This window comes from Nycticebus coucang, chromosome 12, assembly GCF_027406575.1.
Source record: "Nycticebus coucang isolate mNycCou1 chromosome 12, mNycCou1.pri, whole genome shotgun sequence".
Classification (NCBI taxonomy): Eukaryota; Metazoa; Chordata; class Mammalia; order Primates; family Lorisidae; genus Nycticebus; species Nycticebus coucang.
In genome coordinates this window covers 59,719,464-59,735,468 of record NC_069791.1, presented here as the reverse complement: position 1 = coordinate 59,735,468, position 16,005 = coordinate 59,719,464, and the positions used below count along the sequence as shown (strand labels likewise).

At 42.9% G+C, this 16,005-nt stretch overlaps 1 protein-coding gene across 1 annotated transcript in view; it reads left to right on the top strand.

Moving 5' to 3' along the window:
* CACNA2D4 (calcium voltage-gated channel auxiliary subunit alpha2delta 4) overlaps positions 1 to 16,005 on the top strand; it is a 127,539-nt gene that overhangs the window by 62,773 nt on the left and 48,761 nt on the right. Inside the window, exons 22-24 of the mRNA XM_053557545.1 lie at positions 10 to 107; positions 1,494 to 1,587; positions 14,402 to 14,497. Of these exons, the coding sequence (XP_053413520.1) occupies positions 10 to 107; positions 1,494 to 1,587; positions 14,402 to 14,497 (288 nt within the window). The remainder of the gene's footprint in view (positions 1 to 9; positions 108 to 1,493; positions 1,588 to 14,401; positions 14,498 to 16,005) is intronic.

The following is a 16,005-nucleotide window of genomic DNA, read 5'->3' as shown; positions in this document are numbered from 1 at the left end:
TGGTTCCAGGATCTACTGCATCACAGATATTGACCCAGACCACCGGAAGCTCAGCCAGCTGGAGGCCGTGGTCCGCTTCCTGACCCAGGAGGACCCAGCCCTAGAGTGTGAGTGCCAGCACCCACAGGGGCTTTTGCTGTGGGACCCTGCAGCTCAGGCCTTTGTATGGAGGAGAGGTTGCCACACAGTCCAATCCCTGGAGAACAAGGCCACTGACGGAGGAGAGGAAGGGCCTCAAAGCAAAACTCAGAGCCAGCCATATTGGGGACCGAGGTCTTTTTCAGCCTCTATCACTCGACCACTGTTGAGACCCAGAAGACAGCCCCATTCAGGCAATCCACCTGGCTGTCAGCTCTGTCCCTATTGCCCCTGGAAGTGACCCTCCAGGCAAGCATCTGACACTTGGCACCTGAAGCCCTGGCCCCGTAAAGCCTGTGGCCTCTGCATGTTTTCCAAGCTGGGTCCTTGGGTGGCCTTTATGCTTCCCTGCACCCGATGCAATTGGTGAGTCAGTGGGCCACACCCTGAGCAAGGAGCAGGTTATCCTCTCACAAAAGTGCCACCCTCACAAGAACACTCTACCTTCCATGCTGGACAACTGACACTCAGTTGTTCACACACTAATTCCATCGCCAGATCTGTCCTGGTTATGTCCTCTGAGCCAGGCCCTGGGGTAGGCCCTGAGCTACAGAAAAAACCCAGACAAGGCCTTTGCCCTCGTGGAACTTATAACCTAGGGGAGAAAACAGACAATACAATAGGCAAGAAAGTGTGTGTGTGTGTGTGTGTGTGTGTGTACACATAAGTGCAGGTTGTGCAGATCATTAGAAATGGGGTGGCTGAGGCAAGCCCCCTCTGTGCAGTGCTGTCACTGTGCTAAGGATACAAAGGAGCCACCAGTGGGCTTAACGGGCTCTCCTCTGGGGGTGCTGGAATCATGTGAGAACATTGTGAGTGTACTAAATGCCATTGAATTGCATATTTAAATTGGTTTGTTTTGTGTTAAGTGAAAGTTACCTCAATTACCTCAATAAAAGTAAATAATTTTTTTTTTAAAAAGAGACAGAGGAAAGGAAGAGCCACCTATACAAAAGGGGGGAAGCATCCAGGCCAAGGGAACAGCATGTGTGGCAGTTGTGAGGCAAGCGGGAGCTTGGCAGGGTCAAGTTCACAGGATCAAGAAAAAGCCACGAGCCTGACAGGGAGCAGAATAGGAGGCTGAGTAGACCCCGGCCTGACCTCACTGAGGGAGGGATTCTCCCAACCTCACAGAATGTTAGAACCGGAAAGAGCCCAAGATACCAATCATTTCTCTACGTATCACATTATTTTTGATGTTGAGGGAGGGAAACAGGCAGGGAAGGCAACCTCCTCGGGCCCACACGGGTGACTGTACATGTCCCAGAGGCAGACACACCTTGTCCACACATCACAGTCCCTGGGCTTCAAAGGGCAGGTGAGCCGAGATCCTAATCCTTTGCCTTTACCACCAGGTGATGAGGAGCTAGTGCAAGAGGTGCTGTTTGATGCAGTGGTGACAGCCCCCATGGAAGCCTACTGGACAGCCCTGGCCCTCAACATCTCTGAGTATGTATGTCTGAGTCGCTGGGGGCAACGCTGAGTTGCTCAACTCTTACCTGGCTGACAGCTTGGCACTCCTCCCACATCCCTGGCGCCTGGTGATAAGGGGAGGAAGATGTGAGCGGGGAGTGAGCGGCCTCCACACAGTCACAGTGAAGAGGGCAGGCCAGAGCTTCCACACATAGTATATGGCTGCTAGGCATATGCTAGGCTCCCATGTTGCAAAAACCACCCAGTACAGTCCCTTTGGCAGAGGACCACACACAGTATATGGCTGCTAGGCATATGCTAGGCTCCAATGTCACAAAAAACACCCAGTACAGGTCCCCTTGGAGAGGCCTAAGTCCCCACCTCCAAAAGCCTCATTCCGAGAGCCCCTCTCTCTGTTGGGCTCTAGCCATGACAGCCTATTAGCCAAAGTGTCCTGATGAGAGCCTTGCTTCTAGCAGGTAAGGTCTCAACATCAGTGAAGAAACACATCAACCTCTGTGTTTCCCAGCTCCTCAGATACTCCCTTTGCCTGGGAGTATCATGTTTAGTAACCAGGTAGAAAGAAAGCTCAGTGAGTGAGTGTGAGTGTGTGTGTGTGTGTGTGTGTACTCGCATATGAGTGTTGGTGGAAAGTATGAGATATAAATGTGGTTAATATTACTGTCTGAAAAACACAGTAGACAAGAACGCATGGGAAGACTGTGTTTTTGGATCGCGGGATTCAACATCATAATGATATCCATCCTTCCCGAGTTCATTTATAACTTTAACGCAACCCCAGTAAAAATGCCATCAGTGTTTTCCTGTATGCAGATAAATTGGTTATGCAGTTCATTTGGAAGAACAAGCAAGGATAGCCAAGAAATGCCTGAAGGAGAAAGCAGTGAAGGGAGGTGGGGCCTACCAAGATATCAAAACACATGACAAAACCGGTACAAATTATAAAGTGTGCTGTGCACATGGAAAGACAGGAAGACCAAGGGAGCAGAAAAGGAAATCCGGAAATTTATCTAAATACATGTGGAAATTTAGTGTATGACAGAGGCATCACGTCAAATCAATGAAGGAAAGACGGATTTTTAAATAACTTGTTTGAAAGCCATATGGAGAATGATAAAATTGTGTTCTTTTCTCACACCATACACCTGGATAAAGTCCAACTGACTCAGAGCTTCAAATGTAAAAAATGAAACCATATAAATACTAAAAGAAAATACATGCCAATGGCTCTAAAATCCAGGAGTGGGGAAATCTTTCCCAACAATGACTCAAAATTCAGCAGCAACACAGGAATGACAGATAAATTTAACAAATGGCAAAAATAAAAACACAAGCAAGACAGAGAAACAACAAACCAGAGAGATGCATGCAACTTATAAAACAGATAAAGGGGTGCTCGCCCTGTGTTATATATTCATGGTAAGTAAAGGACTTCAAAACTAGAGACATAAAAGACCAACCACGTGACAGGGAAAGGGGTCCAGGGACATAGACACTTCACAAAGGAAAAATGCAAATAGTCCTCAAATACATGAAAAAATGCTCAGCCTAGCATTTAGTCTTAAATGCAAATTAAAGCTATATCCAGATTGGACTTTTCACCAGCGGAGAAACTTGAGAAGCAAATATTCTTTTTTTTTTTATTGTTGGGGATTCACTGAGGATACAGTAAGCCAGGTTACACTGATTGCAATTGTTAGGCAAAATCCCTCTTGCAATCATGTCTTGCCCCCATAAAGTGTGACACACACCAAGGCCCTACCCCCCTCCCTCCGTCCCTCTTTCTGCTTCCCCCCCCCCATAACCTTAATTGTCATTAATTGTCCTCATATCAGAATTGAGTACATAGGATTCATGGAGAAGCAAATATTCTCAACCAGAGTGTGCATCAGAAAGACTTCCCAGTGAATTGATATAAAATAACCTAAAGCTATTGATAACCATCTACCTCTGTCAGTGCGTGCTCTTGGCAAAGCTATGGGGAGTTAGGAAAAGGAGAGAATTGTTCTATTCATATATTGTGAATAGAAATACATAGTACAAAATGCTTCCAGCCCTGCGAAGGGGAACTTGATGCCATCTAGCAAAATTATGTGTGCATTCCCACTTTGACCCAGCAATTGCTTCTGGGAGCCTATCCCAAAGATACACTGGCAAAAATATGAAAGGTGAATACATGAGCCATTCACTACAGCACCTTTCATAATCTTTTTAAAAGATTAAAAGCAACCTAAATAATTACACCAGGCCAGGCGTGGTGGCTCAGACCTGTAATCCTAACACTCTGGGAGGCCGAGGTGGGTGGATTGCCTGAGCTCACGGATTCAAGACCAGCCTGAGCAAGAGAAGACTCCATCTCTAAAAATAGCCAGGACTTGCGGCAGGTGCCTGTAGTCCCAGCTACTAGGGAGGCTGAGGCAAGAGAATCGCTTGAGCCCAAGAGTTTGAGGTTGCTGTGAGCTATGACATCATGGCACTCTACTGAGGGCAACAAAGTAAGACTCTGTCTCAAAAAAGAAAGAAAAAAGAAATAATGGCACCATGGAAGACCCACATGATGGAAGGTTACAAAGCTTAGGAATATTTCTACATCCTGCTACCATAAAATAATCTTCAGCAATGAAGGGAAGTGTTAATAATACCCCCACTGTTTATTTATAAAGAGGAATAAAATTATACTTTCATAATTACTTACACATATATGCCCATAAATATGCATGTATACATGTATGCACACATACACACATGTATTTTTTAATGGAATAATAAACCAAAAACAAGGCTACCTATGGGAAGAGCAAAGTAACAAGGAGAGAAACTCCTCTGAATATGTCTTTTTTAAAATATTGACTTTGAACCCATGTAAATGCTTTATCTAGTTATAAAACAAAATTCAATTTTAAAAAGCCACCTCTAAAAAATTGAAAGCAAGTTAAACAAATAAACCTAGCTGTTTATCAAATTCATGAAATAACTGTACGTAGGGAAATTCTTTTGAGGGCTTCTGGACTGTAACTATTAAATAAATAAAACCTTAAACTGTGCTCAGTAATCACATTGCTAGAAATAATGTTGACATTGTTATTCTGAATAGATAGAGCAAATACGATTATGTTAATGCCATTAGGAACCAAGATTTTCAGCAGAAAAGAGATGCAAATTTCAAGAATCAAAGAAGTTAAGTTTAGATGTAACACTAAATTTGAATTGGAAAATATAAAGTTTAACTCTAATGTATTTTCTCTTAAAGAAATAAAAAGAATATCCTAGCTCTCTCCACTGAAAGGACCAGCCTTACTAGTGTCCCCAGCCCTAGACTAGGGACTTCCAGTTCTCAAATGAACCCATGCTTCTTGGGGAAATGTCTGATTCCATAACAGGGGAAGGGAATATACAGAATGAACCAGAAACACCTTGTTGTATGAGGACAGTAGGCCTACCAAGGACTAGTGAGATTGTGCTAAAGGGCAAAGTGCCTGAAGAGGCTCTCACTGGCCAAAGGTGGGACAATCAGAGCAGCAAAAGTAATAATTACTGCAATGGGTTAAAACACGTGAAATGTGTTTTAAAAATCTTTGAGTTTACAATGACATTGGGAAAGAAAACCTCATTGGTCATCGTTGGAAGATGTTAGAAAAACAATGCATTTTTCTAAAAACTGGTAGGGAACCAAAAAGAATCAATTGTACAAATTGTACCTCAGGATAACCTAATTTTGATGGGGGGAGATTTATCTTTATATGAGCCTGTCAAGTAAAAATAACATAAAGAAGAAATAAAGGAATAAATCTATTTTGCAACCTCTTATCAATCAGATAGTGTGTGACTCTTGAAGGATACAGTGCCTGTGAAAATGCAAGCCTGAATCTGGTCAGCCCCTGGCTTAACCTCCAGTTCATGAGAAATACTGGGGCTAGGAGAGCATGCTAGATAACACCACACACTACAGTCAGGCAGATCCAGACATGAGAAACTCCACTGACAAATTATTTTTTGTTCATAAAGAAAATAAATTTATTCTTTATGGTTCTGGAGGCTAGGAATTCTAACATCAAGGTTTCATCATTTGGCAAGAGTCTTCTTGCTGCAATGTGCCATAGTGGAAGTTGCAAGAGTAAGAGAGTGCATGTGTGAGAGAGCCAGAACCATCCTCTTTAAAATGCAACCAACCCATGGTGTATTTTAAGCTTCACAGAAAAATGTCCTTCATTTTAGAAAAAATGGCTTAAAAATCAGATCACTTTCTTCTAAATAACTGATATAATTTTCACAAAGGTGTTTTTTCTTTTCAAATTAATATGAGGGTACAAATTTTTATGTTACATCGTCTCATTTCCAAGGTAAAGTTCAAGTTGTAGATGAGCCCTCACCTGGGGAATATGCTGAACACTCTCACATTGTGCACATTAGGTGAAACTAAATAAATAATCCAGAAGGAGGGAATATAGCTTTTGTGTCCTGGACAGAACGTGGTCAACTCTTACTAAGGAAAGGTGATGACATTGGAAGTAAAAATCCATATTTGAGAATACCTTTGATTTTAAACCAGACTTTGAGATGGGATAGTGAAAAGAAAAAGTAATGTATCATTTGATCATATGTAAGATTTTATTTTGTCATTTAAATTTTACCCATGAAAAATAATAAACATGTGATTGTTTCCAATGGTCTGATAAAAGAAGATTAACACTTCTCCAACTTTAAGTATATGTCACTGTCTACAAATTAAATACATTTGGCAATACTAAAGAAAAAAAGATCACCTACAGGAAATCAATTGCAAGGAAAAGAGAAGGGGAGAGGGAGAGTGGGGAGAGAAAGAGAATCAGGTTAAAAAGACTAAAGATGATTGCTAACATTTACAGGTGTTTGGGGGGAGGGTAATGAAAATGTTCTAAAATTCACAGTGGTGAGATACAAATGGAACTTTACCCTGGAAGTGAGAACAACATAACCTAATAATTGTACCCTCATGGGGGTGGCACCTGTGGCTCAAAGGAGAAGGGCACCGGCCCCATATGCCAGAGGTGGTGGGTTCAAACCCAGCCCTGGCCATAAATTGCAAAAAAAAAATTAATACTAATTGTACCCTCATATTAATTTCAATAAATTTTTTTTAAAAAGAGAAAAATAAAAAAAATAAAATCCACAGTGGTGAGGGTTGTACAACTCTGTGACTATACTAAAAACCTTTGAATTTTACATGCTAAGTGAGTAAATTGTATGGAATATGTATTATATCTCAGTAAAGACACATATATAGAGATAGATAGACAGACGAAAGAGTTACCAACCAGTTTCAAAGCATGGACCTGAGACTCTGATTCAACTAAAATTAAAAAATTCATAAAGCAATTGGATTATCTGATGATATTAAGAAATCCTGGGAGGGAGTTACAGGTGTGATAATAGCATTGAGAATTCTTTTTAATCCTTATGTTTTAATGATACAAATTAAAATATTTACCCATGAAGTATCTTGGATTTGATTCAAAATAATCTAGTTGAGAGGGCTGAGGCAGGCTGTAGATGGTAATTGTTGAAGCTGAAGTAGGGGTTGTGTGGCTGGTTAGGCCTTGTCTCTACTTTTTTTTTTTCATAGTATATGCCTGATGTTATCATTTATTGATTTAAATTGCATTAAACATACTACTTGTATTTTTATTTTATTTTTATTGTTAAATCATAGCTGAGTACATTAGTGCAATCAAGGGGTACAATGTGCTGGTTTCATATACAATCTGAAATATTCTCATCAAACTGTTCAACGTAGCCTTCATGGCATTTTCTTAGCTATTGTATGTAGACATTTGTATTCTGCATTTAGTAAGTTTTGCCTGTACCCATTCTAAGATGCACCGTAGGTGAGGCCCCACCGATTACCCTCCCTCCACTTTAACCTCCCCCCTCCCTTCCCCTTCCGTGGCTCTTTCTCCATATTCTTGTGCTATAGTTGGGTTATACCCTTCATGTGAAAGCTATAATTTAGCTTCATAGTAGGGCTGAGTACATTGGATACTTTTTCTTCCATTCCTGAGATACTTTGCTAAGAAGAATATGTCCCAGCTCCATCCATGTAAACATGAAAGAGGTAAAGTCTCCATCTTTCTTTAAGGCGGCATAGTATTCCATGGTATATATGTACCACAATTTATTAATCCATTCGTGGGTTGATGGGCACTTGGGCTTCTTCCATGACTTAGCAATTATGAATTGGGCTGCAATAAACATTCTGGTATAGATAACTTTGTTATATTGTGATTTTTGGGCTTCTGGGTATAAACCTACCCTGTTTCCCCAAAAATAAGACAGTGTCTTATTTTAAGGTGTGCTCCCAAAGATGCGCTAGGTCTTATTTTCAGGGGATGTATTATCTTTCCTTTAAGTAGGTCTTATTTTTGGAGGATGTCTTATTTTCAGGGAAACAGGGTAGTAAAGGAATTATAGGATCGAATGGCAGGTCTATTTTTAGGTCTCTAAGTATTCTCCAAACATCCTTCCAGAAGGAACGTATTAGTGTGCATTCCCACCAGCAGTGTAGAAGTGTGCCCTTTTCTCCACATCCATGCCAACATCTCTGGTTTTGGGATTTTGTTATGTGGGCTACTCTTACTGGGGTTAGGTGATATCTCAAACTAGTTTTGATTTGCATTTCTCTGATGATTAAGGAAGATGAGCTTTTTTACATGTGTTTGTAGATCATGCGTCTGTCTTCTTTAGAGAAGTTTCTATTCAAGTCCCTTGCCCACCCTGAGATGGGATCACTCGTTCTTTTCTTGCTAATATGTTTGAGTTATACATTTATTGGAGGTATAACCTGCAAATATTTTCTCCCATTCTGAGGGCTATCTGCTGGCTTTACTTACTATGTTCGTGGCTGGGCAGAAGCTTTTTAGTTTGATCAGGTCCCAGTAATGTATTTTTGATACTGCTTCAATTGCCTGGGGAGTCCTCCTCATAAAATATTCACCCAGGCCGATTCCTTCAAGAGTTTTCCCTGCACTTTCTTCAAGTATTTTTATAGTTTCATGTCTTAAGTTTAAATCTTTTATCCAGTGAGAGTCTATCTTAGTTAATGGTGAAAGGCGTGGGTCCAGTTTCAGTCTTTTACAGATCGCCAGCCAGTTCACCTAGCACCATTTCTTAAATAGGGAATCTTTTCCCCACTGAATGTTTTTAATTGGCTTGTCAAAGATCAAATAACAGTAAGTAGCTGGATTCATCTCTTGGTTCTCTATTCTGTTCCAGACATCTACTTCTCTGTTTTTGTGCCAGTACCATGCTGTTTTGATCACTATTGATTTATAGTACATTCTCAGGTTTGCTAGTGTGATTCTTCCTGCCATGTATTTATTGCTGAGTAATGTTTTGGCTATTCGAAGTTTTTTTCTAATTCCATATAAAACGAAGTATTATTTTTTCAAGATCTTTAAAATATGACCATGGAGCTTTAATAGGAATTGCATTAAATTATATATTGCTTTGGGTAATATAGACATTTTAACAATGTTGATTCTTCCCAGCCATGAGCATGGTATGTTTTTCCATTTGTTAACATCTTCAGCTATTTCTTTTCTTAAAGTTTCATAGTTCTCTTTGTAGAGGTCTTTCGCATCCTTTGTTAGGTATACTCTCAAATATTTCATCTTCTTTGGCACTACTGTGAAAGGAATAGAATCCTTGACTGTTTATTTGGCTTGGATATTGTTGGTATATAGAAAGGCTACAGATTTATAGGTGTTGATTTTGTAGCCTGAGACATTGCTGTATTCCTTGATCATTCTAAAAGTTTTGTAGTAGAATCCCTAGTGTTTTCCAGATATACGATCATATCATCTGCGAAGAGGGAAAGTTTGATCTCTTCTGACCCTATGTGGATACCCTTGATTGCCTTTTCTTCCCTAATTGCAATGGCTAAAACTTCCATTACAATGTTAAAGAGCAATGGAGACAATGGGCAACCTTGCCTGGTTCCTGATCTAAGTGGAAATTATTTCAATTTAACTCCATTCAATATGATTTTGGCTGTGGGTTTGCTGTAGATGGCCTCTATCAGTTTAAGAAATGTCCCTTCTATGCCAATTTTGTTAAGTTTTCTGATCATGAAGGGATGCTGGATATTAAAAGCTTTTTCTGTGTCAATTGAGAGAATCATATGGTCTTTATTTTTTAGTTTGTTTATGTGCTGAATTACATTTATAGATTTACATATATTGAATCAGCCTGAGACCCTGGGATAAATCCCACTTGGTCACGGGGTATAATTTTTTTGATGTGTTGTTGGATTATGTTTGTTATGATCTTACTGAGTATTTTAGTATCAATATTCATTAGTGATATTGGTCTATAATTTTCTTTTTTTGTTGGGTCTTTGCCTGGTTTAGGGATCAAGGTGATGTTTGCTTCGTAGAATGTGTTGGGTAATATTCCTTCTTTTTCTATATTTTAGGAAGAGGTTTAGTAATATATGTACTAGTTCTTCTTTAAAGGTTTGATAGAATTCTGACGTAAAGCCATCTGGTCCTGGGCTTTTTTTTTTCGGGAGATTTTGTATAGTTGATGCTATTTCAGAACTTGATATAGGCCTGTTCAACATTTCCACTTCGTTCTGGCTAAGTCTTGGTAGGTGGTATACTTCCAGGTATCGGTCAATTTCTTTCAGATTTTCTTATTTCTGAGAGTAAAGTTTCTTGGAGTATTCGTTAAGGATTTTTTGAATTTCTGAGGGGTCTGTTGTTATTTCATCTTTACCATTTCTGATTGATGAAATTAGAGATTTTACTCTTTTTTTCCTGGTTAGGTTGGCCAAAAGTTTATCTATTTTATTGATCTTTTAAAAAACCCAGCTTTTGGATTTATTGATCTGTTGTATAATTCTTTTGTTTTCAATTTCATTTAATTCTGCTCTGATTTTGGTTATTTCTTTTCTTCTGCTGAGTTTGGGGTTGGAATGTTCTTCCTTCTCCAGTTGCTTGAGATGCCCCATTAAGTTATTAACTTCTTTTCTTCCCGTTTTCTTGATAAAGGTTTGCAGTGCTATAAATTTCCCTCTTTTACTGCTTTTGCAGTATCCCAGAGGTTCTAATAATTCGTGTCTTCATTGTTGTTTTGTTCCAAAACCTTGGTGATTTTCTTCTTAATCTCGTCTATAACCCATCTATTCTTCAGCATAGGGTTGTTTAGCTTCCATGTTTTTGTATGGGTATGCAGATTCCTGTTGTTATTGAGTTCAACTTTTATTCCATGATGGTCTGAGAAGATACAAGGAATAATTTCTATTTTTTTTTAAATTTGCTGAGGTTAGATTTGTGGCCTAGGATGTGGTCGATTTTGGAGTATGTTCTGTGGGCTGATAAGAAGAATGTGTATTCAGTTTTGTTGGGGTGAAATGTTCTGTAGATGTCTATTAAGTCCAGATGTTGAATGATTAAGTTTAAATCTACAATTTCTTTGCTTAGCTTCTTTTTGGAGGATCTATCCAGCACTGCTAAAGTAGTTTTAAAATCTCCAACTACTATGAAACTGGAGGAAATCAAGTTGCTCATGTCTGTTAGACTTTCTCTTATAAATTGAGGTGCATTCTGGTTGGGTGCATAAATATTAATGATTGAAATCTCACCATATTGAGTATTACCTTTAACAAATATGAAGTGTCCATCCTTAACCTTCCTTATTTTGGTTGATTTAAAGCCTGTTGTGTCTGCGAATAGGATTGCAACGCTTGCTTTTTTCTGCTTTCCATTTGCCTGGAATATAGAAGACCATCTCTTCACCTTGAGTCAATTTTTTTTTTAATGTAAGCTGAGATTCTTGTATGCAGCAGATATCTGGCTTGAGTTTTAGTATCCAGTCAGCCAACCTGTGCCTCTTTAGAGAACAATTTAAACCATTCACATTAATTGAGAATATTGATAAGCCTTTCGAGAGTCTGGTGGACATCTTTAATCCTTTTGCAACTGTGGAAGTTGGAATTTGATCAAATTTTTCTGGGTGGGTTTACTTTTGTGGTGGAGGATTAAGATGGTTTTTATGGAGGATAGGTCTGAGAATATCCTGGAGAGCTGGTTATTTATGGCAAATTTCTTCAACATGTGAATGTCATTAAAGTATTTAATTTCTCCATCATAAATGAAACTCAGTTTAGCTGGGTACAGGATCCTGGGTTGAAAGTTATTTTGTTTTAGGAGATTAAAAGTTGATGACCATCCTCTTCTAGCTTGAAAGGTTTCAGCAGAGAGATCTGCAGTTATTCTAATATTCTTCCCCTTATAGGTAATGGTTTTCTTTCATCTGGCTGCTTTCATAATTTTCTCCTTCATATTAACTTTAGTGAAATTGATTATAATGTGTCTAGGGGATGTCTTATTTGGGTTGAGTCGTGCTGGAGTTCTGAAACTGCTATCTGAATTTCAGAATCTCTTGGCATGTCTGGAAAGTTCTCCTTCATAATCTCATGGAGAAGAAACTCTGTGCCTTATATAGCCACTTCATTGCTTTCAGGTATCCCTATGAGACAAATATTAGTCTTCTTCAAATTATCCCAGAGCTCTCTGAGAGAGTGATCTGTTTTTGCCCTCCATTTCTCTTCCTCTTTGAGAGTTTGGGAGTGTTCAAAAGCTTTGTCTTCAATGTCAGAAATCCTTTCTTCTGCTTGCTCCATTCTGTTACTGAGGGATTCTACTGTATTTCTCAGATATTTGAGGGCTGCAACTTCTTGTCTCAATGTGTCAAAATCTTTGGTCATTTGGTCTTTGAATTCGTTGAATGCTTGAGACATCTTTTGGGTTACTGCTTGGAATTCTAATTCGATCTTATTTGCTATCCAGATTGTGAATTTGATTTCTGACATCTCAGCTATTTGTTTGTGCATGGAATCTTGTGCTGTGTCTGCCCCATTGATCCTTGGGAGAGTTGATCTACTCTGATTATTCATATTGCCAGAGTTTTTCTGTTGATTTCACCTCATGAATGTTTTTCACCTTTGCCTCTGGCCATCCTCAGAGTTGGGGAGGTGTCTCTCCAAGATTAGACCCCAGAAGGATCACTTTATTGTTGCTGGATCTTTGTAGGGATTGACCCTGTGTAGTTCCTCTGGGGTTGCCCCAGCCGGGGAGTTCTGGTTGTGGAAGCAGCTCTGGAGTGTGACACACCCAGATCCAGCAACAAGGCAGGGGGTGGTGCACACGGTTCTGGAAGTGCCTGGTGCCCAGTGACTTTAGCATAGAGAACAATCTCTGGCCAGGAGAATGGCTCCATGCAGAGGCAGGGATGGTTCCAGAGGGCATATGGCTGGGGGAGTCCCTGGCCAAACAAGCAGGCTGGTGTGAAGGCAGGGAGGGTACAGGAGGGAGGATGTGGGGTTGCAAGGCTCCCTCAGTTCCTGGTCAGGGCATGCGGAGGCCCAGCGGGCATGGGTCGTGGGTTGGGGGTTACGGCACAGCTCTTACCGCCAAGGTCCGGGCGGGTGCTGATCAGGGTCTCCACGTAGCTCTTATGGAGGTCCGGAGGGCCTAGCTCTTTCAGAGGTCCGGGTGGGCGCCGATCCATGTTGCGGCACAGCTCTGGCGGTGGCAGTCTATTGGCCAATATTTTTAAAGCCTTTAAAGCCTCAGAGCCTGGAGGTCTGGAGGAGGTGCCTAGACACTGCTTTGGACTCATGGACTCCCGGAGAGCTGCTGGGAAAGTAGGCTACAGACCTGGCGAGCTCCAGGAGTCCTCCTGACTACGCCTGCAAATAATCGGCTAGCTGGCCCAGGTCACGTCTCCGCCCCTGTCTCTACTTTTGAGAAGAAAATTGGGTCGGCACCTTTACAGTGATACCCAGATACATAGGCCCCACCCCGCAGGGTCAGACTCGGTGGATCCATTGCAGGGCTCTGGTGTCTGTAGTGCTTAAATCCACATGACCCTGGTGCACCTCCTGTGAGAGCACCTTGTCTATGACACTGCATTGGAGGAGACACCTGTCTGAGTCTCCAGACACTTTTCCTCAGGGATCTTCAGGACCTCAGGCTGAGGGCTTTAATCCAGTTCCAGCATTCTCCCTGGTGCTGCATGGTGCCACATCCCTCCCCTGCCCTGCTCCCCCAGCGCCTCACCTCTAGTCTGATGAAAAGACCCTGCCCTTGTCAGGGCTCTGAGAGCTGTCTACCTTGCATGCTCTCCAAAGCCCACAGAGCCAGGCACAGGCAGAAATTAGGTAACAGTCTCTAATTAATTGGGTGAGGGACAAGAATAGTATCAAAGTTAGAAGTGACAAATTTCCACCCTGGTGCCACCATCATGGCTTTTTGGTTTTGTGACTGGGAGGAAAATCAGTCATGTTCTAGCTGGGTAATGGATTTGTCTCAAGTCTCATGGGCAAGGTTATGTAGTCCCCCAGCGCTTCTCCTAGGACTGTGTGGACAGTGCCTTCATGTTGCAGTAATCAGGGAACTATGTGAAAAGGGCTGAAAACCTTGAGGGGCCACATATCTGCTGGCCTTGAGAAGTTCCTACTCCTTGGTCCCAGGACAAAATCTCCCTTCCTGAGTGCCTTCTGTCTTCAGACCCGGCTCCTCAAAGCCAGGTGGACAAGTTCAGAGGTAGATCTGATAAAGTAAAGTGGTGGACGCCTGGGGAGTCCACTTAGCCAGGAGGGGTGCTGTCCGGAGGCTGGGGCCTGACATGGCATGTGATAACAACTTCCCGGGAGCTCAGCCTCCCTGGAAAGGTTTCCCTGGACACCTGCTGAGAGAGGCCCAGATCTTCTACAGGGCTCCCCAAGCTCCCTCCGTGCCTCCTGTGCTGTGTCCCCCTGGTGACTGCTCTGGGTGTGTCTGCCCCACAGTGACACTGAGCATGAGGTGGACATGGCCTTCCTGGGCACCCGAGCCGGCCTCCTAAGAAGCAGCTTGTTCGTGGGCTCTGAGAAGATCATCGACAAGTGAGTCCTACTGGCCACCCTGGGAAGGGGCGCTGCAGGCCAGAGAGGGCAGAATTCTTAGGTGGGTACCTGTGTCTGTGGGTGGACCGAGATGTGGCTTCCAGTTTGCTTGGACCCCGGAAGACTGACAGGGGCAGAGGGTTGGGAGTTAATGATGAGAGGGTGAGAAAAGTAGCTCCTCCCCCCAGGCTCACACACGTCCTGAAGGTGTCCCCAGGAGAGGACAGCGAAGGCACCATCAGGGAAGAGAGAGGTTCCAAAGTTGGGGTCAGAGATCCCACTTAGGGGAGTTTCTAAAAAGGGAACCCAAATTGCTTTCCTGTCTGGGACAGTCTCTATGTGACAGGCTGAGTCTTCTGAGTCTGTCCCCTTCTCTGCAAGCACTACTCCCAGCCCTGAGGGGCAGGGGGCTGCTGTTGGAGCCCTGGATGTGGAGTCATGACTGGTCTTCACCTCACCTGGTGGGGGGGGGGAATCACTGACTCGCAGCCCTTTGGGAGGGCTCCCCACTCCTCATGGGGTATGGACAGCTAAAGAGTCCAAGCCAGCAAGGCTAACCTGGGGGGATTTTGTTCCCCTGCGGGGGGGCATTCGACAATGCCTGGAGACACTTTTGGCTGTCACACTGGAGGAACTACTATTGGAGAGGCTGCTACTAGTGTCTGGTGGGGAGAGCGCAGGGTGCTGCCAATCTCCCAGCCATGCACAGGGCAGCCCTGCAGTTATCTGGCCACTGAGGTTGCTGGTGCCCAGGCCAAGGAACCCTGCTCTAAGCAAAGGCCAGAGTCCTAGAGAACTAGGAGCCCAGAAGAAGGGCTGGAGGGAGCAGTGCTACCTGCCGCTCCTCAGACCAGGATAATCAAATAGATGAGGGCTTGACCCCTTGACCCCGCTATCCTCAACTCCCACCCACCAGCTGCTCCTCTCGCTAAATCCAAGCACACTCAGCCCCAGAGTGCCATCTTTGAGCTCCTTCCAGAACTCTGTGACAAATCCACACTTGCTAAGCAAAGCTGAGGCTTTCTAGGAAAACAAATTAAGTTGCTCCTCCCTCTCCCTCCCTCCTCCCTCTGTTCCTCTGCCTCCCCTCACTCCAAGAGGTGGAGAGAACTGCTGCTGCCCCGCTGACCCCTCCACATCCTTGATGTTCCCTCAACCCCTCCAGAAGGCTCTGAGATGTAAGGAGATCTCAGCACAGACAGCCCCTCCAGAGCCTGCTCAGCACTCCCACAGGCTCTCTTCACCTGGATGCTGAGGGGAGTGGCTGGGGAGCTGTGCAACGAGGCAGGCTGCTTCCCAAGCATGTGGGCCCATCAGTCTCAGAGCTCAGTCACTCACCTTGAGGGTTACTCACAGCAATGTTTTTAATTGCTCCTCCCCCACCCCAAGCATCACCCTGCATCCCACTCACTGTAGGCTGCTGTGTGTTCAGGGAACTCGAAACCATAATTAGCAAGGTAAAGCTGCATGACTGAAAGGGAACTCATAATGTTCCCCCAGCCTTAGCG